The sequence below is a fragment of the Heloderma suspectum genome, chromosome 1 (assembly GCF_057233095.1).
Source record: "Heloderma suspectum isolate Gila_16-S chromosome 1, 16-S_ref, whole genome shotgun sequence".
In the NCBI taxonomy this organism is placed as follows: domain Eukaryota; kingdom Metazoa; phylum Chordata; class Lepidosauria; order Squamata; family Helodermatidae; genus Heloderma; species Heloderma suspectum.
Window position 1 is genome coordinate 16,306,917 of NC_139458.1, and position 26,297 is coordinate 16,333,213.

The window sequence follows — 26,297 nt, forward strand, 5'->3', positions numbered from 1 at the left end:
AGGAATGGAGCCACTGTAAAACAGTGCCTCCAGGTCCCATCTCAGCAAGGCAGCCTAGAAGGATACCATGGTCGATGGTATTGAAAGCTGCCGAGAGGTCCAGCAGAACCAACAGGGACACACTCCCCCTGTCTAGTTCTCAGTGTAGGTCATCCACCAAGGCGGCCAAAGCTGTTTCTGTCCCATAACCGGGTCTGAAGCCAGATTGAAATGGATCTAGATAATCTGTCTCATCGAGGAGTCCCTGGAGTTGGGAGGCCACCATGCGCTCTAATATCTTGCCCAGGAATGGAATATTGAAGACTGGCCGATAATTATCCAATATGGTGGGGTTCAGGGAGGGCTTTTTTTTTTTTAAACAAAGGTCTCACCACTGCCTCCTTCAGGCAGGCTGGAACTCTGCCTTGCCTAAGGGAGGCATTAACCACTCCCTTACCCACTCGGACAGTCCACCTCTGGCTGCTTTTATGAGCCAGGAAGGGCAAGGATCTAGAACACATGTGATGGCTCTCATCTCTCCCAGGATCCTGTCCACACCTTAGGCTGTACAAATTGAAAAGTATCCAGCAACACTGGACAAGTAGGGGCCAAAGTTACATCCACTGGGTCTGTATCAACTATAGCGTCCAAGTCAGAGCGGATCCGAGCGATTTTGTCTGCAAAGTGCAGAGCGAACTGTACACAGTGGGCTGTCGAGAGGTTTACAGTATCCTCTTGCGGGCTGGTGTGTAAAAGACCCCTGACCACTTGAAACAGCTCTGCTGGACGGCTCTTTGCAGACGCAGTAGTCTGCAAATATCTTCTTTCTCCAGCCGCACATTAAACTAGGTAGACAGTGTATTTATAAGCTTTTGTAGGCCTAAGAATGGATGCTGCAGCAGAGGGAGATGGGAAAACAGGGCTATTCCATCAGCTCTGCTGCAAGACCAGCTCCATTGGGCTCCTTCTCTGCTGAACTGTTTCCACCTGGTCATTATGAGAACTATCATTTAAGAATTGGTGCCTGAGTTTGCCTTCCCCCCTCTTCCCTCTCCATCCCTATTTTCTTTTCTATCTTGTCCCTTGGCTGGTAAGCCCACAGGCAGGGCCTCTCTTGTTTTATTGATTGTACGTAAGCCATTCTGATTGCTTAATTGGCTGAAGAATGGGACAAAAATGCTTTCAGTAATCATATTCACAAAACGTATGACTGTGTGAAGTGAGATTTAACTTGTCCATTTGGCAATGTGTGTTTGTAACACGATGGCTCAATTCAGACATCACACCAAGCCATTGTAAAAGAAATGTCAAGATCAAGCCAGAATCTGAAACCATAATTTGAATTGGATTTGTACACCGTGGTTTGCACTGGGTATGGTTTTGTGTGATGACTGAATTGACAAACCAGTGTCAGCCATTGTTCTGCCTCTAGGAAACCATTGCACCACAGAAACGAGAGTGCTGAGCAGACGGAATACAAAAGCATAGAAGGAGGTATAAACCATGGTTGGCCTCCAGGTTGGGAACCTCAAGCCATAGTTTGGACTCTGAATTATGGTTAGTGCAAACCATGTTTTGGTGTAGCCAATATCACCCTTGAATATTTTGAGATATTGGCATATTTGGTGTGCATGTTCAGGACCCAAGTCTGTGTTCCTCGTTCAAACACAAGCTATTGGTGGGTAGATGGAGGAAAATTAAAAATGTATTATGTAACATGATCTCAATCTTCAGTAGAGTGCTATCCAATTGAAAGTTGGTAGGTATGCTCAAGGCACAATCCTACGGTGCCCCACAATTTTGTTTTAAGAGAGTGGGAGAAGGGAACATGCAGAATGCATTATATTGTGGCATCTGAAGCAAAGCTTCTTGAATATTGTGCTTTTACTGGTTTTCCATGGAAAAAGTAAACATTCTATATACTGGCACCTAATCATTGGCATCAATTCCAGCTTTGTGTCCTGACCCCACTTACTTTCTTTCCCCTTCCTTCCTGCAGTTTGTTTGGCAGTAGCCATGAGATACTTCTGCTCTTGCTCTGTGGGATCTCGATTGGAACAACTCAGGAATTAATAGGCAGAAATGTTCATCGAGATCTGTGTATTTTTCCCTTCTCTAAATGGGAAGATCTGAGTGCAGATTTGATGGCAGAGAAAAAGGCTGTGCTGTTTATCTCAAACAGATACTGGTTTGACTTTCCAAATGAAATCCAGGCTGCAGGTTTCTGCACAAGAAGGTCTAAGACCCAGGTGGGTTAGCCAGCTGAGAGAGTGAAACTCTTCAGTCCTCTTTAGTTTTCCAAAAACCTGGAATAGATGCCATTTGCCTGACAGATATCTACAAAATGTATGTATACTAAAGATTTGTATGAACAACGAATGGCCGTGAGACAAGGAAGACCAGGACACTTCTACCGGAGCTGCAGTATCTGTGGAGTATCTGGGATCTGTGAAAATCAGTTGCCTGATGTTGTGCAAACAGAAGTGCTTTCTGAGAGTGCACAGTCACCATTAGGTACAGCCCACTGGATTTCTGTGGCCTAGAAGCCAGAGATATAATTGGCTGTACCAGAGGATTAGTTTTTTTGTTCTTGAAAACATCTACATGCTTAAAAGCAAGATTATTATTTTCAGGACACTGTTTCATCTGTATTCAAAGACGTATTTAACATTTGCTGCTTGATATTCAAAGTACCCTTTTCCCCCTTGTACAGGTGAATGTCTACGTGCTGGGAAAAACTTTCCTTCTGTTGGCCAGAGAGCTCTGCATAAATGCTCCAGCTATAGGTATTTTTTAATAAGAATTGGCTTTCGGTACGTTGGTATACTTGTGCCGTGATTTCACGGCAGTTCTCAAAGCTAAAACATTTACATAATGCAGTTTAACATGTATTTAAAAGGCATTTCAAAATTAAATCCAGATGAGTCCAGAGATGAAAGCTGCCAATTAAAGCACAGAGGTAACCTTAGAACAGAAAATCTTAGTTTATTTTATTATCAGTGTGAGCTCTTCCAATTACCTTTGTCTTTTGTATTAAGTTTGAGTAAATGAATAGCTCAACTTAAAGCATGCAGTTGTTGCATGGAAATTCAATAGAAATGGAGCAAGTAATTATGTTAGTAAATACTTAATTCTATTGAATTGTGACTAGCAGTTGCTGTCTGGATAAGTGTTGGAAGGCTGTGGCAACTGAGCCATTGAAGTAGGAGCCTTGTTTAGCATCACAGCACATGTTATGCATGTGGATCTCCTCATCCTTTCCCTGTAGGAAGCTCATCCTGTCCTGTACCTGTCTGGGGCTGGTCAGTGACAGGTAAATAGGGATAGATTGGTGAATGAATAGCTTGCTTTCAAATCATAAGAGGGTGAAATATATTTTACAAAGAGGTGTTTTACTTCAGACAGAGGTCAATCAATATTTTGCTTGGTTTGATGCGCTCCACCTTAAAAGGGCAGTGCTTCATCTACAACCTTGGGCAAAACACAGCAAAGCTTGACAATGTCAGTTAGACTACATCGATGTAGTCACTTGTTCACAGTATTTGTAACACCGGTGACATATACCAACTATTTGCTTTCATGACCAAAGGCCACAATAGGTGTGGCTATTGAAGGGCACTAGAGACTGGCTGGGTTCACACAACACAAGAACCCAGACTCAAGGTTGAGTATGGATTGAGTGTGGGTTGTCATTGAACCATGGGTTGTTGTGTTCTGTGAACCCAGCTGTGCCTACAAACTATGGTTTGCTAACCATGAACCAATGCATGAGAACCCATGATTTGTTGTTGAGTTGTGAACTGTAGGTTGTGTGTGGTTAACGAACCATGGTTTGTTAGTATGGCTGGGTTCACACAACACAACCCATGGTTCAGTGACAACCCACACTCGACCCATACTTGGCCTTGAGCGTGGGTTGTCATGTTGTGTGAACCCAGCCATTTCCATGACCAAAGGTGTGTTCCCACTACCATTGCTAAGGGAACAGCATTATATAATCAATCAATCAATGATGCCTTTTTGGGGTATCATACCGCTAGTAGTTCTAACTCCCACAGAGATGTGCTTATTACTTTGTATATCAGCAATGATGACAGCACTGCTGTATGTCTGGTGGAATCTGTGTTACTCTTTTAAAAGTATACATACCATGGTAGATGTTAGAAGCTTGCTGAATGTTGTCATTTACAGGTTATTCCTTTGGGGAGGCAACTGGGACATACCTGAAAATTCCAAAATTTAGTACTAAATGCCAAAAAACCTCCATATGCCCTTTGGCTTCTGACCAAGATTTATCTGCATTTACTGTTTACAAGCAAGTCAGTCAGCTTTAATCAAGGCACTTGTCTAAGTGTCCAAAACAAGTCTGATAACAACTTATTTTTGACATCTGTTGAATAATAATTCATATAGCATTTTATATGAATAACCTTACAACAACCCCATAAAGTAGGCCAGTATTAGCCCAGTTAACACTACAGATAGAGGGTGACATGGAAAGAATGGCTTGCCTAAGATAGGGGTGGGCAACATGTAGGCCAAAATGTTTAGAGGGCCACAACTCTCATGATTCCTCACCATTGGCTATGCTGGCTAGGACTGATGGGAGTTGTAGGCCAAAACATCTGGAGGGCCACAAGTACATCCCTGACCTAAGACAATCTGAGGAGGTCATGGCAAAGGTGAGATTTGACCTAGAGAAGTTCAAAAGCTAGCTTTCTTTGCATGCTGGAATACTTGGATTACTATGCTATTATGCTTTTGGTATCACAGAATACCCAATTTATTTAGGATACAATTTAGAAACCAGCCAACATGATTTCAGTCTGGTTAACTTCAATGGGACTGTAGTAGTACAAACATCCTTTAAAATCACACCAACCATTTTGCTTTGTTGGATTTTAGAGGCTGGGCAGGAGAAATTACTGACATAATTTCAATATAGTATTGTGTACAATACCATATCATAGAAGTTCAGCACAGTACTGAGGGATCTCAAAAGTTCTTCAGCTATTTGCTTTTGTTCTCTTATTTATGGTGATCTTACAAAATGGTTTGTCAGAAGTGGGAAAAATGGTACTCATGGCTAGTATCCAATGTTAGTCCTACACAGTTAGACCCATTGAAATGAATGGGACCTAAATTAGTTACAATTTACTTAAGCTCCATTCATTTCAGTGGGTCTACTCTAAGTAGGACTAACATTGGATATCATCCCAAGAGCTACTTTGGGCATTATGTATGCCCAGATTTTTGACTATGGCTTTTCTTCAACAGCTGTCCCCTATGCCAAATCACAAAATATTTGTGAAGCTCCCTCCAGTTGCAAAAAAAAAAAAAAAAGGAATCCCCTTGTATACACAGAACTGGCTGCAACTTTCTTTAGATCTTGTCTGATACTGCTTTCCTAGTTGACTCTAATTCAGATATTACCTGATTAGATGTATCTTGCTACAGTTTTAGCACATTCTGTTCTGAAAACCTATTGCTTATGGCAAACGTTCAAGATCTAGTAAAGGGTATCATGGGTGGGTATCATGGCTATCAAGACCATTCAGAAAACAAATATGCTTTGAAATTAGACACAGATCCCTTGTTCCATGTCAGTTTATATAGGTGAAAAGATGGCGGGGGGAGTGAGTATACCCCACTTTCTCATTCCCAGTGATTGTAAAATACCTTGAGAGAGGTAAGGCTTGTTTATGACATCTTTGTTGCCTTTCTGTTTAGGCCTTTTCTATAGATATAAATTCAGATTAACTGACAGCATCCTTCTAGGAGATTAGTGTTTTGTAAAATCCAGATCAAGATTAAAAACAGAGTTTAGTCTTCTTCCCAACCAGTTTTTTTTAATGTACTTAAGTTCTACCTACATTAACAAGCATAATCCTGGGTTTGTTGACTCAGAAATAATCCCACTGCATTCAAAATGCCCTACTCTCCAGAAAATATGTGTATGCTTGTGTCATTAGTGTTTTTGTTTTTTAAAAATCAGGTGAATGTTCTGCGATACAAGATGTGGTAAACAATAAGTGACAACACCCCTTAGTCCCAGCCATTATGGCCAATGGTCAGGGAGTATAGGAGGTATAGTCCAAAACATCTGGAGGGCACGGACTTGCCTACCCATGCTCTATAGGACTGAGATATTAAATACGTTTTTAGAGAGTCATTTTCTCTTGGTAGAGGAGAGTATAAAGGATCCACAGAATTCTTTTTGAGTTCAGACGTTTTGGTTGGACACCTCTGAGAAGTTCTGTATATCTTATGCTTACACACCCCCGTATCAAGAGAGATTAATTTTCTAAAAACTTATGTTTGTTATGCCTCTTATATAGTGGACACAACAGGATAACAGTTGGCCATGCCTGTACATTTCAGTTAACAGGAATGCCGTAGTAAGTAAATGATAAATGTTTTTGTTCTTTTGCCGTGCAATCCTGCACTCAGTTATGCAGGCTTAAGTCTTACTGGGATTTCAACAGAATTTAAGTGTGTATAAATGGATGTGTGAGTATAGCCTTGAGTTGATCCCTTTAAAAAAAGTGTCACTTTCTGCAAACGTGAATGTGAAAACAAGTGATAGAGGATCTGTAATCAGCAAAGCACACAGGTATTTAGGACAAGTAAAAATGTTTTATATTCAACAGATTCTCAAACTGCTCTACTTTAGAACGTTCTGTTTGAGTCAGCTGCAGTCTGCAAGTTAGTTATCTATATACAAAATAAAATGCACATAATGTGCAAATTTTTAAACACTTTCCCCCCCTCCTGCATATTGCAGTTTAATAATTAAGTCAAATAGCTTATGAATAAATAAAATAAGATTAAACTCAAGAGCATTCCTTCACTTAGTTTGATAGCCTGATGGTAAGTTAAGTAGATAGGTAAGTAGCAGAACATTCCATACTGCTCTGGACTCTTTTCAGTCAAATCAAAGTATATCCCTTAATGTGCAGAGCAGTCCTGAAATACAATCTAAGTGAAATGCATCATGCATAGAAAATGAGTTCAGGTATTTGTCCTCCTTGTACTCCTGTGCCATTGGTGCTGTCTGAGGAACACTGGAACTGGAATGTCACTTTCCCACACTGTACTTCAGTCATTCCCTCTTGTCCAAAATAACTGAGTTCATTGCCATCCAGAATGGCACTTACGTTGTAAAAGGTGTCTTGCTCAACCTGCACAGGATGCTCAAACCACACTGAGAAAGTGTTACTAGATCCATCAGACGTAAACTTAGTCAGGTTCTGGGCGAGAACAACTCCTAGCCGCTTTAGTTCAATTTTGACGCTGTATTCAGCTTTTCCACAACTTGACCCATATAATCCCAGTCCAGCTATAAATATCCTTTTATCTACAGCAAACTGGATGCTGTCACACCGACCTCGGTACCTCCACTGATTGCTACGATATGCGGAGGATTGAAATCGATGGCATCTTTGAGGTACAAGTCCTTTCCTCTTTGTCAGTGGAAATTCTAATTTAGGCTTATTTGCAGCAGTATACCACAAGAAAATATTATGCCTTTCCTCGAGTGTTAGAATATCAGACTGAGCAGCTCCATTGGCAAACTCTTCCAAAGTCATGGTTGGAATCCGTACCAAGTATAAAGCTTTTCCTAATACATTCCGCTTGTTCCTTGGTGTGATCAGCAGCCCTTGTCTCTTGCATTCAGCCTCTGCCCAGTTCAGAACTGCCTCAAACACTACTACCTCCTTCGTGTTCAGTGCTTCCCGTGTCACAATGATCTCCAGCGTCTGTTGATCTATTTCGCAGAAGCCCTCCGATTTCAGTGCCATTTCAGCTTGAGCATCAATGACTTCCCAGCAGCGCTGCGTCAGCTCTGGCTCCTCAAAGAGTCTGCTCTGAGACAGCAGAACGCAAGCATTCTTGGCTTCTAAACTAGTCTCCAGAAAATTGACGCAAGCTTTTGCTAATGCTGGGACAATGTATTTCTTGGCCGCATACAAAGTAGCAAGCACGGTATCCGCTTCCAGGTCGATTTCATCGCTATACATGTACCTATCAATATAAAAAGACCCTCTTTTTAAAAGAAAACATATGGCTGTCATAGTTTCAGAGCTAGCAGTTTAAACATCTTTAAAGGCCTTTAAACTCATGCTTCCATGTTCCTAAATAACATTTTTTTTAAAAAAATCTTTATTTACATGAGATTCATCCAAGCTGTCTTTTACTACTACTTACTTTAATAGGATTAGGAAGGCTGCAGGTTCCACATCTGGAATATGGATTTCAGATTTGACCTCTGCAAGATCTCCATAAAACATAGCGTAGAAGACAGAACTACCAACTGCCAGAACATACTGTATTAAAAACAAAAATCCAGGTCAGCTATGCTGGTAGGCAGAGAGAATGAAATATATTTCTAATTTCAATAGACTTCTCTCTCCCCTATCTCTCTCCCCCCACTATAAGGGTTAGACTCAACAGGAGTGCCAATTCATTTTATCTAGTATAAGAGATGTTAAATACATTGGGCAAAAAATACCCCTCCCCCATCTAGTAACCACTTCACTTTAGTGAGCTGGAATGCAATACATTCTGATCTTATATTTTTAGACCATTGTTTTGATTGCATTTTTTGCAAAGATATCATTGGATTACTCTGGAGCTAAGGAAATACTGGAAACTGGAAAGGTGCACAAGGCACCAAGAATCTTCATACATAGTTGATGTAAATGCCAAACTGTAATCCAGTTATGGTGTAAGAAAAAGATGTGCATATGTGCATGATCCCACAAACCTTGTGAGCAGGAACTTTCTTGGCTGCTCCCACTGGGCCCACAATAAAATGCACGTCAGCCATAAGTTCGTTATTGAACATGAGCGCGTTCCTGCAAGTTTACAGAAAAGGAACCACAGTTTTAAAAACGAAGTCCATCTACGTTCATTGTGTTCCCCACGTCTTTCTATTCCCTCTCCCCCAGTGCTGAGCGTGCCCTTCCCAATCTTGGAACCCTTCTAACCATTACTGCAGTAGCTCCTTCCCATGCTGGCTCGTCCTAGAAATGGGCAGGTAGCAAGGCTAGGCACAGAAGCTCCCCCCCCCCATTTCTGCAAACGTCCCAGCTCCCATGTCTGGAAGGGATGTCCCTTACTCCATCCCCTTGCTGCTGCGATGGGAAGCGTTGATTTGACAACCCTGCTGGGGCGGCAGCGCAAAAACGCCCAGGTTCGTGCCTGCTGCAACCTGCAGCCGCTGGAGTCTTTCTGCTCTTAAGGGGGAGGCTGGCGGGTGGGCGCGTTGGGGGTAGGGGAGCCTCTCCTCCCGCCTCTCCGCGGCCCTCCCACTGCCGTCGCCCCAGGAGCTTCGCCACTGGGCGGGTTGCCCAAGCAGGCGCTTACCTCTCTCGTAGGGTGGGGTGGAAGGACTGCCAGTTGGCGCTCTCCACGTTGTTGTTGTTGAGGTTTTGCAGCGGCGGCGGCGGCGGGGGCTGCGCGCTCTGCTGGAGCTGAAGGGCGTTTTTCTTGCTGTTGGCGGCGGCGGCGTTATTGCTGTTTCCGAGATTGGTGTTGGCGCTGGCAGGGTAAAGTTCCGCAGCCATCTTCTTCTTGAGGGCCAGGGGCACGATCTCATAGCATGCTGGCCCCTTGCCGCCGGCCCGGACGCTCTTTTTGGACTTCTTGAGGGTCTCTGGAAGCAGAAGAAAGAAAGTCAAACACTTCATGATCCGGCCATGGAAACAACCATGGTCTAGTGGCATCAGCGGGAGGGATCCCCCCTCCTCGGCTGGCGACAGTCTCACTTGGATAGTTGTTGTTGTTTAAAAAATGTCTTTCTGCGGGGGCTAAGAGCAAACAGTTCGGCTTGTTGCTGGAGGGTCTCTACCCGAAGCACCTTTTGCTTTGTGTTTCTGACGGAAGTGCAACGATGATGCCCGAATGAGTCATCGCTCACCTGGCCGCCGGGAAGGGAGCGACGTCGAGGATGGTGCGGGGGTGTCCCAGCCTCAAGGCGGCGGGCAGGACCCCCGCGACCCCCCTAATCACTAAAGCCCGAGGAGTTGTCAAGGCACCTATCTTCCTCGGCGAGGCAAAAAAGGAACTCCCGAGCCCCGGCGACGCTGAACTTCTGCCAGCCTTCGTGGAGAAGGGTGCGTGGAAGCAGGAAACTCGGCTTTCCTCCCTCCCCGATTTTTCGGGCGAACGTTGGACATCCGCGAAGAAAGAGCAGCAGATCCACGCTTTTTATTATTTCCTCCGCAAAAAGAGCAGCTCGTCCCTTGGAGACTGTCGTCTGTAAAATCCCGAAGGCGAAGGACGAGGTATAAAGGGCTGGCGCACGATCCAGCCGCGCTTTGCAAGTGGGGGGTCGTCCCCCCCGATCTCCCCTTTAAAAAACGAAATAAAAATCCCTTGTCAAGGTGCAGGCGGCTCAGCTGCTGCGCTCGGGGAGGCCGTTTCCCCGGCGCGCTCCTCCGTCCGCGGGCGCCGCGCTGGAGATGCTGCTGCTCCTCCCCGCTGTGTCGTATTTTGAAAGTCACCAGGAGCAGCGGCTCTGCGGGGCTGGGCGCCCGTGGCCGTCCGCGTGTGCGCCTCCTCGCGCGTATGCGCTCCCTCGCCCGTCTCTCCCACCCTGGCGGCTGCCGCCGCCTCAAATAGCCAGAAGCAGCTCCGCGCGTCACCGGCGCCCGCTCCAATGGCGAGGCGGCGGCGAGCGGGGCGAAGCGGGGAGGCCAGCCTCCCTCCACCCCTCCCTCGCCAGACAATATGTCATTCTTCTCCGCTCCCTTTCTGGCCGCCCACCCCTTCTCTCTGCCCCCTCCCTTTTCTCTCTCTCTCTCTCTCTCTCCCATCCATCCAGCCCCCTCCTCCATTTGGGAGATTTACAGGAAACCCAAATTCGCCCTCCTCGCACGGAAGGGAGATTAAAACGCACACAGGCGACAGTGGAGCGAAAACAAAACGCAGCCCCCGCTTTCGCAAGCGAAAGACGGCAGTTTCCCCAACAGGAGCCGCGGAAAAGTCCGCAGAAGTAACGCCTGTTTAAACGGGACCTGCAGGTTCGGGGGGGGGGGAGGGCTGTCGAGAGGAGATAAAGTTTTAGTTGCTCTTTTACGCGCGTGCACGTCCGTGCCCCCCCTTCTCCCTTCGCGTGGAAAATCCCTCCCTGCCCCCCGCCCCCGAGTGCGCGCACACGCTCGGCAGCGCTCGCCGCGGTGTTTGCGGCTGCAGACCTCAAAGGTGGTCGGGCACGGAGTAAGCCAGCGGGGCCCAGGTCCGCATCGCCCGCCCTTTCGCGGGCGCCACGCACGCCCCAGACCCCGGGCAGCGTCCGGATCTCTTCGTGGACTTGTTTTCGTGACGTTTTCTCCTGCCGATCATTCTCAACCCTGTTGCAAAGCGCGCAGGGGAGAAAGAGCTCCGGGGAATCGCTCCAGGCGGCGGGCGCTGGACGCCAGGCACCGCTGCAGGTCGTAAACTCGGCTGCGGCCAACGCCGATCGCAGCCTCCGCCTCCCATCGCCGCCACCCCCAGCCTTAGAAAAGCCGCCGTGCCGTACCTGTTCGCTGCCTCACCAGGCGCCCCTTCGCCCGAGCCCAGCCGGGAAAGTTTGTGCGGCAGGCTCCTCCGTGGAGCCAGAAGCCATGATTATGGAAATGGAAGGCACTGGCAGCATCAGGCAGGCGGGAGGGGCCGCCTCGCCGTTCCCTGCTTGGTGCAGCAGCAGCGGGCCGACGCATAGGCATCCCTGGGCAGGCCGAGCGAGGGCGCTCCCGCTCCTCCTGGGCCCGGCCTCGCACAATGCTCCTTTTCAGGCTCCTTTTCCCACTCAGTTTGAACCCCCCCCTCCTCTTGGGGCAGGGATGGGGGTGGGTGGAAGGAAACTGGCTTTTCAAACTTTTTGTCAGACTGAAAGCAAGGCGGAGTCTTCCAAAGTGCAGTCAGCAATGAGAAAGCCTTGGCCCAATTTTTTTGCACGCAGAGGCCGCTCGATTTCCTTGCAAACCTGGAGAAGTCGGGCGCGTCTCATTCCCCTCGTTTAAGATCTCAGCCACGAGCTGCTGATACAGGAGGTGGCTGAAGATGGCTTCTGGCTCTGCATTAAATAACCCAAAACCTTACGGAGAAGAAAGCAACAAAGGATCTTGTAGCACTTTAGAGACTCCAGGGTAGGAAACCTTCTACCCTAATTAATTTGTTCCATTAAAGGTGCTACAAGATCCTTTGTGTGTGTGTTTTGCTGCAACTCACTTGACAAGACGTCCCCTCTGGAAGTTGTTATACAGAAAGTGCCTCCATCTAGGAATTAATGTAGGTCATCATGTGTCTGTTTTGCTGCATACCCAGGGAACTGTTTAATCTTGGGGTACACGCTGCATAATTCAGAAATGTGAGATTCCCCCCCACCCCCGCCTGCAACATTAAATCGATTGAAAACAGAAAAACCCTTGTAGGCTGTAATTCTGCGCACACCACCTGTGAGTAAGCCCTGTTGAACATAGTGCTACTTGCTTCTGAGTAAACATGCATAGGATGGCACTGCTAATCAAAAAGGTGTCCCCTGATTACCTGGGCAGATTTTTTAATTTATTTTTTAAATACAAGCACTTATCTTAAAAGAGGCATGCCCCCTTTTCTCTTGCACAGGAGAGAATGCTTTTTTTAAGTTGATGCCTGCCACGATAAGTGTGTACATCATCTGAAAACAAAGATGCTTCAGAACTATTGCTTTTACCCATATATACGTTGATGCAAATTTAACTGATAGATTAACCAACTGAAAACTCAAATCAGCTAAGATTTCTTTAACTGAGTGCCAGCCCTAATTTTCGCACAATAAATCCTGTAGGATTTGCTTAATGTTTGAAGCAGTTGATCTGTATACCTCTGGTTGAGGGGAAAGCAACAACGAAACTTGCACTGACTGCCCTGTGCCCTCCCTAAATTAGATTATACAAATGTTTCCAGAGAGGGTTTACAATGCACTCATAGACTTGCATACAGAAATGCCCAGATGCAATCTTCAGTTAAAGGATCTCACCTGGCAGGACTGGGAAAGACCTCTGAAACTTTGGAGAGCCACTGCTAGAGTAGGTAATACAGCGGGAAATGAGCCAATAGTCTGTTTTGCAGTTGGTTCTTATGCTGTGCTATTGCTGATTGCCAATTTGTACACATAATTTTTAGAATTCACTGCCATAGAATGTGGTGATGGCTACAAAATCATGGTGGATAGGTCTGATTTGTTGCCATCGTATCAGAACTGATTCTCAGTACAAGGCAACTTTGATAAATTCATTTGGCCTCTTAGGAGATAGAAATGTATGAAACAGCTGGCTGACCGTCTTCCAGTGAGCTTGAGTAGCAGCTGAGACACTCCACAAAGGGGAATAAACATATTTGTATTAAGACGATATATGGAACATGTTTACTTCCCAAGTCAGAAATTGGTTCAACATGATAAAACTCATGGGAAAAAGGAAACCTGGGTGGTTGGTTTTTGGTTCTGTATGCGGGATACATGGGTGATGCATTGTGAATTCATATATCACAAAAGTAGGTATGGTAGGAACACTGATCAGTGTTCATATGTGTTGGATATTCATGGTTCCTGTGAAACAGTTTCTCCAGTTTAGCATATTGGCAGTGTCCACTTGTGCACACTGCCTGATCGCTCTCACTGCAAGTGGAAGTGGCTAAAGAAACTGTGGACTTTCCATCCATGGTTTGTTTGTTGTGATGTGCAAACCAGGGACTCTGACTTGTCTCTCCCCAAACAAGCCAGAGTCATAAGCGAAGAACAAAAGCATGGCATGCCTCTGGCTTGTCTAGGGAGAGGCAGGCCAGAGTTCTGGTTCTCACGTCACAATAAACAAACCATGGATGGAAAGTGCAGGAGGAGTGAAGTGGGAATAATCAAGCAGGATGCACCAGCATGCTTACTTATTGTGCCATGTGCATGCAGCCATTATTAACACAGCTGGACTTCTTTCAAGGAGAACAGAAATTAAAGCCAAGAGGGAGTGATACAAACTCTTAAAAGAGAAAGACACATTCTTGTTCCTGAGCTGGCTGTTCATGAGAGTGTTACCACTGCAAGGCCCTCTCCATCCCTTCTTTAGAGGTCCTCCTTCATAATAGAGAAATATTGCGTAATCTCTGGAAAAGAAGGCAGAGGAGAACATAAGGATATCCACATTTGACTTCAGCTGAAAATGATCGTTGTGAAGGAAAGAAGAGGCAGGTGAAATACTCCCTTAGGGCGTGATCCTATGGGGATAGTCAGCCACCTCTGAACTCAGAGGCGGCTAACTATCCAATACAGGGTGGGCAGAGCATGGAGGGGATCTTCTCTGCTCTCCAGCTGCCCTGCATTTGTGGCTAGATGGCCAATTTCAGCTCTCTAATTGGGGTGCCTAGGAGTGGGCGGGTAGGGGGAAACCGGAGGGCTCATAGGAAGTGTCATAGAAATGAGGTTTCGTATTGCTTATACTAGGGGTAGCCAACCTTGTGCCCTCTAGATTAGGGGAGGCTTTACAAGTAGCTGAGGAAAGAAGGGAAGCGAAAAGCAAGGGAGAAAAGGGAAGACATACCCAACTGAATGCAGAGTTCCAGAGAATAGCAAGGAGAGACAAGAAGGCCTTCTTAAATGAACAATGCAAAGAAATCGAGGAAAACAACAGAATGGGAAAGACTAGAGATCTCTTCAAGAAAATTGGAGATCTCAAGGGAACGTTTTGTGCAAAGACGGGCATGATAAAGGACAAAGAAGGCAGGGACCTAACAGAAGCAGATGAGATTAAGAAGAGGTGGCAAGAATACACAGAAGAACTATACAGGAAAGATCTGAATGTCCCTGATAGCCATGATAGTGCGGTCACTGAACTTGAGCCGGACATCCTCGAGAGTGAAGTCAAGTGGGCCTTAGGAAGCATTAGTAACAACAAAGCTAGCGGAGATGACAGTATTCCAGCCGAGCTATTTAAAATCCTAAAAGATGATGCTGTTAAAGTGCTGCATTCAATATGCCAACAAATCTGGAACACTCAACAGTGGCCACAAGACTGGAAAAGGTCAGTTTACATTCCAATTCCAAAGAAGGGCAACGCCAAAGAGTGTTCAAACTACCGCACAATTGCGCTCATTTCACATGCCAGCAAGGTGATGCTCAAAATCCTACAAGCTAGGCTTCAGCAGTATGCGAACCGAGAACTACCGGAAGTACAAGCTGGGTTTAGAAGAGGCAGAGGAACTAGAGATCAAATCGCCAACATTCGCTGCATCATGGAGAAAGCAAGAGAATTCCAGAAAAACGTCTATTTCTGCTTCATTGACTACGCTAAAGCCTTTGATTGTGTGGTTCACAACAAACTGTGGCAAATTCTTAAAGTGATGGGAGTACCAGACCACCTTACCTGTCTCCTGAGAAACCTGTATGAGGGTCAAGAAGCAACAGTAAGAACCAGACATGGAACAACCGATTGGTTCAAAATTGGGAAAGGAGTACGACAAGGCTGCATATTGTCACCCTGCTTATTTAACTTATATGCAGAGTACATCATGAGAAATGCCGGGTTGGATGAATCAGAGGTCGGAATTAAGATTGCTGGGAGAATTATCAACAACCTCCGATATGCAGACGATACCACCCTAATGGCAGAAAGCGAAGAGGATCTAAAGAGCCTCTTGTTGAGGGTGAAAGAGGAGAGTGCAAAAGCTGGTTTGAAACTCAACATTAAAAAAACGAAGATCATGGCATCTGGCCCCATCACTTCCTGGCATATAGAAGGGGAAGAAATGGAAGCAGTGACAGATTTTACTTTCTTGGGCTCCAAGATCACCGCAGACGGTGACTGTAGCCATGAAATTAAAAGACGCTTGCTCCTTGGGAGGAAAGCTATGGCCAACCTAGACAGCATAGTAAGAAGCAGAGACATCACCTTGCCGACAAAGGTCCGTCTAATCAAAGCTATGGTTTTCCCAGTAGTAATGTATGGCTGTGAGAGCTGGACTATAAGGAAGGCTGAGCGCCGAAGAATTGATGCTTTCGAACTGTGGTGCTGGAGAAGACTCTTACGAGTCCCCTGGACTGCAAGGAGGTCAAATCAGTCAATCCTAAAGGAAATCAACCCTGACTGCTCATTGGAAGGACAGATACTGAAGCTGATGCTCAAATATTTTGGCCACCTAATGCGAAGAGAAAACTCTCTGGAAAAGACCCTGATGCTGGGAAAGACTGAAGGCAAAAGGAGAAGGGGACGGCAGAGGATGAGATGGCTAGATAGCATCACGGATGCAATGAATATGAACTTGAGCACGCTCCGGGAGAGAGCGCAGGACAGGAAGTCCTGGCGTGCTATGGTCCATGGGGTCACGAAGAGTCGGACACGACTGAACGACTGAACAACAACAACAACAACATGGTGCCGCCAGGCTCCAATGTGCTCCCAGACACATTCTTTGGTGCCCACTGAGACACCCTGCTCCTCCCAATTTGATTTTTATATTTTCTTACTGGCTGCTGGGATTGCTTCAGAGCAAAGTGGGAGCTGCTGCCATCTTAATTGCCCATAAATGTCTCTGGGCAGGTTACTTGTCCTTTGTGACTAGCTATGCCCATCCATGTTAGCCATTTTATGGCTGTGTCCAGGGCAGTTTCTCAGATTTCCAAATGTGCCTACAGGCCACTTTCCAAAGGTTGGCTACCTGTGCTCTAGATGGTTTGGACCCATTAGCCCCAGCCAGCATGGCCACTAGTCAGGGATTATGGGAATTTTAGTCCCAAACATCTGGAGGGCATCAGGTTGCCTATGCCTCGTTTATACTTTTTATATATTAATGAAATTGTCATGCTGAAGATTTACAGCATTTGCTTTTAATTTGGGTGCTAGATGTTTATGGGGTCTTTGGTTCTTCCAATCAAGGCTATTAAATTATAGTATTTGACTGAACTGTATCTATAAATCTGTACATACATCATGGATAAGTAACGAAGATATACATGGGGATTTCCTCTATAAATATTAATCTCTACAACTCCAGTGGTGTTAATAATTTACTCAGTTTCTGCCTGTTGATGTACAGAAGTTTTTATGCTGTCTTGGGGGATCAATGACTATGCGTGGTCATGTTTTACACAACGAAAGTAAACTGAAGTAGCAACACAGCATTTGATGCTAACACTTGCCAGTAAATGACACTGGTTTTATTAATTATAAATCTACAAGAACTATTTAAACAACTATTTTTCAAGCAAAACCTCATCTTTATGAACAGAAGAGCTCATGCAGGGCTTCGGTGAAGGAGCTGGAGTTGCGTATAATAGTTAACAATTTACCTGACAGGAAACGAGAGACTGATATCTCTACTGAAGAGAATAAATTGGTAGAACACAGCTTTTTCAAACATTGGCTTGATTAGGAGTTGGCCCCCCGGAAGAGCACTATTGATCTAGCTGTCTTCATTTGGAACTGAAAACAGGCAACAGAAAAATGATTTTATTACTGCAGAGTTGCTACACATCACCACAGTATTGCTAAGTATATGAAACTGTGGTCCTGACTGAGGGCTGGAAGTTTGATATAATTTGGAGAAACAAATAGTCTGGCAAATCGTTACTTTTGCTGCATGCTCAAAATGGTGTTCCCAGTGAGGAACTGAAGGTAAATAACCCTCTTTGGATACAATCTAATCCAGCCTTTCCCAACCTGGTGCCCTCCAGATGTTTTGGATTACACATCCCAGCATTCCGGACCATTGACTGTGCTGGCTAGGTCTGATGGGCATTCATGTCCAAATCATTGGGGAGCTCCAGGTTGGGGAAGGCCGGACTAATCCATGTCTGATGGGACATTGATTCTAGTAATATAAAATTACAGCTCTGGTCAGCAGTTAGTTTTGTGGGCCACTGAGGAAGGGATGGTGAATTGAGGACTCCCTCCCTTCCTCCAAAACAGGCTGCCACAGTCACCACATTCTTGGCACACCTTTATTGTCTCTGGGTTGGCAACTGAGGGGTGGGGCAAGTAATGCTTTTCAGGGGGCTGGATTTGGATCTGCAATTGCTAGTTGTATGCATGACTTGGCTTCTGTGATATGGTGTTTTGTTTTTCTAACTTCAAAGCAGCCATGTGGGGCTGCTAATTTAATTTAATTTATTTATTTCATAATTAGCATCCTGCCCCATTGGAGCTAATAGAAGTTTGGCAGGGGGTGGCATTTAGACTGGGGAAACGGCATGGGAGATAATGATGAAATGGCCCCTTGCTCAGTGGTACTTCACCATGTGCCTGCTTTGAAGTAAAAGCAAATGAGGAAGATCCTGATCACATATCTCCTGTGCCAAATAATAATAATGTCACGTTTCGGCCTGTATGTGTCAGCCCACCTTATCAATTTAGGTGGACTACATGAAGTGAATGGCTCTCCTCCTGGTGTGTAAACAAAGGTTCATAGGAACATTCTGGATGATGTATTAAAGCTATGATTCAGATACACTGCATCAAATCCAAGTGAGAGGATAGCATTTTCAGCCAGTGATTACTAAAAACATTTTAAAACCTTCCCCCCCTCTCCTGCTGCCTGAATAATCTGTGATCTCTGAGTTAAAGGAACACTTGATCCTGCAAAGTAGCAGACAAAATGTTCCCTATTGAAATGCTTTATGAGAATGTTACCATCTCCTGTCACTTCCTGTTCCCAGTCAAGCTGACTGACTTCTAGCACACCCTGGCCACTCCTTCCAATTTCCCCAACATCCTGGCTATATATTTTACTACCCTGGTTATTGCACGTATTTGTTATAGTTCAGATTAGTCAGCAGTTCGTGTTTTCTTGTGTTCTGCAATAATCCTAAAAAATTTGTTGTATTTTTATATAACATTGAGAAACAATTTGGGTTTAATGACCTGGGGCCACAGCTTCATAATGCAGTAGCTTAGTGCAAGACCCTTTCACCTCCAGCTAGTAACTGCATGTTGCTGGTGGAAGTTGTATACATTTGCAAATCACTCAGGAGACACTCTTTCGAATAGCTAAAATGGAACTGGTAAGTCCTGTAGAAGGTATACTCATGAGTAAATTTGCATAGTTTCATCATTATAGTTAAAGACCCATCGGACTTGGAATATCTGAACGTGTTTGCAAATAATCTTTGCTGCAGGACCTTCAGTAAGTCCATTACTGATATACTTATTTTCCAGGCATTGTGGACATCCTCTTAACATGTAAGCCCCCACAGCTAATTTTATTCTCCTGAAAGCCTGGGATGAATGCAGGAAGTTCTTCTTTTGGACTGGTTCTGTTGATGTCTTCATCTTCCATGAGGAGGGAGACAAGGAAAAATGAGTCTGTACATCAGCTCTTGGAATTGGTCCAAACAATTGTACTTTAAGATGAGAAAGTTCATACTAAGCTGTGCTTCTGGGACCTTACAAGCACTGTTAATGTGGAATTCTTAACAGATGTGAGACGTGTAAATGAGTCGCAAGCATATATGGAGCACGGAACTTCTCAAATTGCATATGGGTTCTCATGAGCTGCTTGCCTAACAATCCAGACCATATACAGGTACCTCCCCACAGCTCCTGCCTTCAGGTTATCACATCTTGTCAGACTTGTTCAGGATTGTGTCCCAGAGACACAGACTTGGAGATATCGCCATCAAGAAAGCATGTCTTAAAGAAAACGTGTCCCATGTTGTAGGGGATGTCCACAGTGCCATATATACAATGTTTGTGAAAATAAATGTCATCACTGATCAGATCTGTTTCCTGTGCACCAAAGTTTTTTTTGATAGATATGATTGAATATTCCAAGCTTGATGACTCTTAAAGACACAACTATGCAAATTTACTCACCTCGGTGGAAATTTCCTGTACCAGCTGGGCTGTATGAGAGAGTGACCTGGTTCGCACAACATGACAGCCCACCAAGGCTTAATTTACCTGCGGGGCCTGTCATGTAGTGCTGGGCACCTGTGGGTGCCACTTTTGCATGGTGACCGGCTTACCATGTCTTGTAGTGTCATGCAGATCCAGGCAGCAGGGTTTTTTTTGCGGGTTAGACAACCCTTAAATAACCCATGACTTGTTCTAGGGTTATTCGAGGGTTATCTCACCCTCAAACAACCACTGCTGCCTTGGTTTGCATGACACAGCAAGTTGGGCACCCAAAGGCAACATGCAAAAATGGTGCCCCGCATGACGCAACAGCCCCTGTGGATAAATTAAGCCACAGTGGCTGTCATGACATGCACACAGGCCCAGTATCTTCTGGGTTGTTTGCATACTTGCAATATGCATCTGGGAGCCCAAAGTTAAAACATTTTGGCCCTAGCTAGTGCTAAGTTCCTGCAGCAATATCCTATGTTGTCAGAGTACCCAGAATGAGATTCAGGTTTTCTAATGGCACCACATTGTTTGCATTGGCTTCTACTGGAGCAGTCAAGTGTTTCACAAGAGATGGCAGAGTGGCAAAGCACTCAGGGCCTCACACACCACATCCTAAGGCCTTCTCTTCCCATAGAGCATCTTTTATGTTAGTGCAGTGGTGGGCCCAGTTTCCAGCAAAGCACCTTGTGATAGCCGGGAGTTGAAAAGTCTCGGGGCAGTCGGCAGAAGGATGTTACTTCAGTGTTTCTGAACTGGAGGGAGTTTCACAAAACTTGGTAGTAAGACTGACGTATAATAGCAACCTCCTTGGAGATGGCACTGCACAGGGGCACTAAGGGCTAGACTAGGCATTACATGGGGCTGCATGAATCCTCTCCTGAATTTTAATTTTTTTTTAAAGGCAGCTGTGGGAAGCTCCCCATTTGAGTGAGGTAATAGCAAGAAGGTGAGTGCTACTTAATCTGTTCCTTTCTTGCCATAAGTACCACTTACAAGCGGATAAGGCTATCCATGGTTACTAGTCATGATGTCTGTATATTACCTCCCGTATCAGAGGCGGCATGCCTCTGTATGCCAGTTGCTGGGGCGCTACTGTGCTCATGTGAGCTTCCCACAGGCAGTTGGTTGGCTGCTGTGAGCAGAATACTGGACTAGAGAGGCGTCTGGTCTGATCCAGCATGGCTTTTCTTATGGTCTTATCTAATAATAATTCCGAAGCCCATCAGCTGCTTTCCTCCCCATGGGGGAAAAGATAGTCTTTGCCCACAAAAGTGGCAAAGCAACTGTCGGAGGGGGTGGTGGTGGTCAGTTTTGAATGGACAAACAGGAAGGGCAACGGTTAAAACAGTCCCTCTCTGCCATTCCTTGGCTCAAACTAGCAACCTCTCACAACTGCTTTTCATTTAAAAGAGAGAGATTCATGTGTGTCCCATCTAACTAGTTCGGCCCTTAGGCTAATTTCCTTTGGAGAGGTGTTCTACTGCCACCAGAATATGTTGTTAAATACATTAATAGGTTTGTATCCACTGATGCCCTTGAGTTCACACAAAGGAGAGGAAGGCAAATTTGGAGAATTCCCGCTCTGCACCCCGTGAAAATCTGCTCCAGAGAGTTGCGGGACTCTTCAAAACAATGTGGGAGGTGGTACAAGAGGCTGAAGAGGGAATTGGCAAAAATCACCCTCCCCCCCTTTCCAGTAGTTGGGGCCTCCATGAGAGCAAAAACTCTTCCACAAGTGGAAGGACTCTTTATGTTGACAATGCTGGATACAAACCAGTGTCCGAGATAGGAAAAAACTACTGTAGAAGAAACAGTTTTCAGTCAGTGAAATAAGAAATTAAAGAAGACTTCCTTGTTCAAGATGTGTGTTTAGAAAGGTTCAGAAATAACTGACTCTTGTTCTGTTGCAGATCCGTGTTTATATATTCCTCGTTTTGCACACATGCTGGAGTTTGGCGATAAGAACCACGAGGTCTCTATGACGGCTCTAAGGCTTCTGCAGCAGATGAAGAGAGACTGGATGCACACAGGGCGGCGGCCATCAGGGCTTTGTGGCGCAGGTATTTCAAAGCACGCATGAATTGTTCAGTGTGTGGTGTGGCAACAATCATTTGTGCAGAAAATGTTTTGCATGCAGCCTCGTCGTCACATCCCATTTTGTACATGAGAACAGGTTGCATAGGCTCACCCTTAGAATTTCACGGCTTTAGGCTAAATCCGTGAGCATGAACTTAAAATCAAGCCAAACGGCATTGCAAGTAAAGCCTAGTGTCTAATCCATCTTTTTCCCAACCTAGCTCCCTTCAGATGTGTTGAACTGCAGTTCCCATCATCCCCAGCCAACATGACCAAACACACTAAACAACGCCTTTGAACCCACATTTCTCAGCACCAACAGAAACCTATTTCACAGTAATCCCTGCTGTCAGTAAGAAAATGTGTTAACTGAGGAAGAAGAAAAACAAATGATAGGGGGTAGAGAACCTTGGAGGGCTTCAAGAAAGGTGCCTGGGAGTGCATTGGTGCCCACGGGCACCATGTTGCCTACCCCTGGTCTAATCCAATCCTTTCCAATGAGCCAGGGTACTACACGTGCTTCTGTTGGATTAATCCATGTTGTCATATTCCACAAGCAGAGAGTGTAAGTCACCTGAACGGCATCGTGCTAGTGGTTTTTGAAAATGTGACAACAGATGATTATGTAAGAGCATAAGAAAAGGCAGAACTCTGGACCAGGCCAGGATCAGACTTGGCCAGCTTTCTTTCAGCCGTGGCCAGCTGGATTCTTCTAACAAGTTCAGAAACAGGGCAGGAGGGTGATGGACTTTTAATTCCATAAGTTAGTGAAATGGGACTGCAACATTTAGTCTGAGTAACCATTTATCTTTTGATTTAAAAAGGGATATCTCATTAATTGGAGGGAAGATATAAAAAACTGAATCGTTTTTAATAGAAGTATTTTAAAGCAAAAACCTGAGGATGACAGGTGACATCATAGAAGAGGAATTCCGCTTTCTGATAGGTCCTGTTTTAAGACCTTATCTGCTGTGATGTGTGCTGACATTACCTTAAAAATAGTCATTTTTTTCTTCAGAATTATACATGCAAATGTGTACAGATTTAATTGATTGATCGACTAAGATTTCTTTACTTGGTGACAGCCTTGTGTAAGAAGCAGCAGCTTTTGGGGGCTGCGCTGCTGATGCTACTATCAATTTTGTTGGGGGACTCCCCGGTTCTAGCATTATGAGAGGGGGGAAAATGTCTCCCTGTCTACCATTCAACATTTTACAAGCCTTTGTTGTGATTTCAACCAAATCCCAGTTGGCTCAAGCTGTGGTACAGATTACAAGACAAGGGACATTCCCCCCCACCCCGATCTTTTCTATCCTAGAATTGTACAGCTGGATCGGAAGCCAAGCTAATCCTATCTAAACCGAGCTCCTGAATGTCAGTCTTGGACAGATTGATCCTTGTAATCTAGGCCATAGGATCCCACAAGCAGAGGGCAGGAATAAACATAATGCACTACATTAGAGGGGCCCGGAGAAGGGAAGGCTCCCAAAGAATGGAGCAAGTAAGCCAAGCTGCAACTCCTTTCTTGCCCCAGATATGACAGTCTTTTATAGCACAATTGCCTACTACAGGCAAATGCACAAAGCAAAGCATCAAGGGTGGCTTTTCCTAGAGGAAAAACAGCTTTGTGAGCAGAATTCTGAGCCGAGAATTGGAAGGAGTACTTAGCCATTTCCTTGACCATTGCTTCTCCACTCCAAATTGCCCCCAGCGTGCTTTTCTGATGGGTTCCAAATGCATGCTTGGAGAGGCAAATGTGTTTGAAGTCCTCGGGGAGTGGGGGCAGAAGACACTTTGGAGCAAAGAAGCGGGAGGTGGAGAACAAGTTCCATTGGGCTTTTGTTCCACTTGTTTACATGTGACATCAGGCTGGAGAAGAGGGAGGAATGGACTGCAGGACCACTCTCCTTCAGCTCTGCTGAGAGACCAGCTCCATCGGACTCCTCCTCTCCCTCAGCTGTTTCTATTCAAGGTGGTCATTATAAGAACCTTGTACCTTTAAGAACTGGTGACTGAGTTTGCTTCTCGCACCTCTTATCTCACCATCTCTTTTTCCTTTACTGTCTGTGTAAATCTGCTGGCAGGGACACCCTTGTTTGTTATTGATCTTACTAAGCCTCTCTGGGGGCCTTTTCAGTGGGTAAAATGCTTCAAATAAATAATAAATAAATAATGTAGTTAGGCCTCTAGAATTTAAGGCAGAATCCTTTTCGTCAGTTTCCTCCTTTTGCTACTCCAAGTGGGGCGGGAAATGTGTACTCTCCAACCCACTTTTCTAACCTCATTTCCCAAGTGGGGCAAAAATTGCTTTTACTCTGTGCCACCATCTAATATCCTGTGCTCAGCAGTAACGGTCTTCCTGTCTCCAGAGAGAAGGTGACAAATCCAGAACCATAGGGAATAATATCCTTTCTGATCCTAATGGATCATGGAAGATGGGCATCAAATTAAAGCATACGCATTATCTTTCACACATTATCTGGCTTAGTTCTAAAACACTGCTGAGGATCTCTGAATCTTGATCTGAACCTTTTAAAAATGCATTATTTTTTGTGATTTCTCTTTGTTGAATTTCACCAATAACATAAATGAGGGGGAAATGCAGAACATACAGAACAACCATTCAAATATATGGGAGAAAGTAAATTAATGCATTTGGGAATGCAATTGGGGTGGGGTGGATAGGCTAAGCCTGCTTTCTGTCCTCTGATAATCCCAAACCTTGAGAATCAAGCCTGCTTATATTGGCATAGCCTCACCCTTTCATCTGCATAGCCACTAAGCTTGAGTGTCAAGGGTTCCCACACCTTTCCTTCAGCTTTGTCTTATCATAATAGTTGGAGCCAGCGTGTGCGTGTGCAAGAAGGAGGCCCATCTGGGACAAATATCTTATTAGGTGATTTGTCTAAAAGCTACCAGATTGCATTTGCTGAGCCATTTTTGCAACTGGATTAATTTATCTGCATACAAAGTAAGTTTTATAAAATTCCAATTTAATTGCTCTGTATTCAAGCCCAGAGCCAAACTTCAATATTTTAAAATTATTATGAGAATTAGAATTTCAGTTTGTACTTGCATGACTCACTGTATTCCCTCACTTCTCCCTCCATTGAATTGCCTTTTGATGTGGCCCTTTCCCTGTTTATGATCTAGCTCTTCTAGTTGCGGCAAGAATGCATGATTTTCGGCGCACTGTTAAAGAAGTCATCAGGGTGGTTAAAGTTGGTGAATCTACGTTAAGGAAAAGGTAGGTCATGTTTGTGTTTTTCTCCACATTTTACCTTGAGATTCAGAGTCTTTGCTCCAGGAAGAACAAGATTATTTTCCCTTTATAGAAAGGGAATAGCTGCAGAGCTTCCCACTTATTGGGGAACTAGTGCACATCTAACTCAAGCTTGGGCTGTGAGTGGCAGAATCCATATATAGGTTAGGAAAGTGTGTTCTCCAGCCCAGTGTCTCTGCGGTCAATGGCTGGTACTGAAGCTAGAGTTGAAAAGTTGAAGCCTTCCTAGGCAGAAGGTACTGCTCTGTGGAGTTGGCACAATCAGAAGGCATGGTACCCCAGTATTTATGCTAGGCACAGCCAACTCAAAGGGTTCATGCTACCAGCCAATCACTGGGAGCCGAGGTTTCACACTCATTTTCCTTTCTGTGCCTGGAGAGTTAGCTCAACTGGCCACATTGCAAGCCTGGGCCATGGAGCCAAGGTTGCACACCCATGTAGCTCAATTGCTCATGTAGCAACCCTGGGATAGGGGGCTGAGGCTGCTCACCAACAATCCCCTCTGTGCCTAGACAGGTAGCCCAATTGGCTGTGTTGCAACCTTGGGCCATGATATCCCAGGCTGAAGCCCTGTTGTCTCTTACAGCATATCCTATTTTGTGTTTCCCCTCAAAAGGTGACTTTGCAGCCATCATTGTGATGCAGTCAGGGATAGGCAACCTGGTGCCCTCCAGATGCTTTGGCCTACAGCTCCCATGAGCCCCCAGTCAGCATGGCTAGTGGTTAGGGATGGATGGGAGTTGTAGTCCAAAACATTTGGAAGGCACCAGGTTGCCTACCCACTCTTGCGGAGCCTGAGCTTGGCAAACCTAATTTTTGAAGCTTCTTGAATTTACACTGGCCACTTGTGCTGAACTGTTTCCTCAACCTCATTCTAGGTAAATTTTTGTCTCAAGGGGGCTGCCAAAGTTCATGTCATGGTAGAGAAAAATTATGGGATCTCACTTGCTCCCACCCAGAGTCCATGATCACATGGATGCATATGCTGAATTCCTGCACATCCAGGTTTTCCCATTCATTGCAGTGCATGGAGCAGCTTCTAAATGTGTATGCACAGAGCTTCCCACCATGTATGGAGTTTCCCCCTCCACTGAAGTGAA

General features: G+C 45.1%; 2 protein-coding genes across 5 annotated transcripts in view; one reads left to right on the forward strand and one right to left on the reverse strand.

Moving 5' to 3' along the window:
- BRF1 (BRF1 general transcription factor IIIB subunit) overlaps positions 1–26,297 on the forward strand; it is a 276,895-nt gene that overhangs the window by 103,302 nt on the left and 147,296 nt on the right. Inside the window, exons 5-7 of the mRNA XM_084837074.1 lie at positions 2,693–2,765; positions 21,749–21,898; positions 25,068–25,161. Of these exons, the coding sequence (XP_084693200.1) occupies positions 2,693–2,765; positions 21,749–21,898; positions 25,068–25,161 (317 nt within the window). The remainder of the gene's footprint in view (positions 1–2,692; positions 2,766–21,748; positions 21,899–25,067; positions 25,162–26,297) is intronic.
- BTBD6 (BTB domain containing 6) lies at positions 2,718–11,777 on the reverse strand. Of its 4 annotated transcripts, none has more exons than XM_084837106.1 (5): positions 9,902–10,574; positions 9,349–9,637; positions 8,747–8,837; positions 8,188–8,306; positions 2,718–8,004 (listed from the first exon to the last, which is right to left on the reverse strand). In XM_084837106.1, the coding sequence occupies exons 2-5, from the start codon at positions 9,546–9,548 to the stop codon at positions 6,972–6,974; spliced, it is 1,443 nt and encodes a 480-aa protein (XP_084693232.1). In that variant the 5' UTR covers positions 9,549–9,637; positions 9,902–10,574; the 3' UTR covers positions 2,718–6,971. The 4 variants fall into 4 exon arrangements, with proteins under 4 accessions (XP_084693232.1, XP_084693223.1, XP_084693215.1 ...); XM_084837097.1 differs by lacking the exon at positions 9,902–10,574 and adding an exon at positions 11,507–11,777 and having other exon boundaries at positions 2,917–8,004; XM_084837089.1 differs by having other exon boundaries at positions 2,917–8,004; positions 9,102–9,637.

What these genes read in the sequence shown, in the direction of transcription:
- BTBD6 (XM_084837089.1), bottom strand. Translation starts at nt 9,580, where the DNA reads ATGAGATCGTGCCCCTGGCCCTCAAGAAGAAGATGGCTGCGGAACTTT. An exon ending in CGCAGCAGCAAGGGGATGGA is followed by an intron (nt 8,838 to 9,101) that starts GTAAGGGACATC and finishes GTAAACTTGCAG; the next exon opens with GAACGCGCTCATGTTCAATA. An exon ending in GCCTTCCTAATCCTATTAAA is followed by an intron (nt 8,005 to 8,187) that starts GTAAGTAGTAGT and finishes TTATATTGATAG; the next exon opens with GTACATGTATAGCGATGAAA.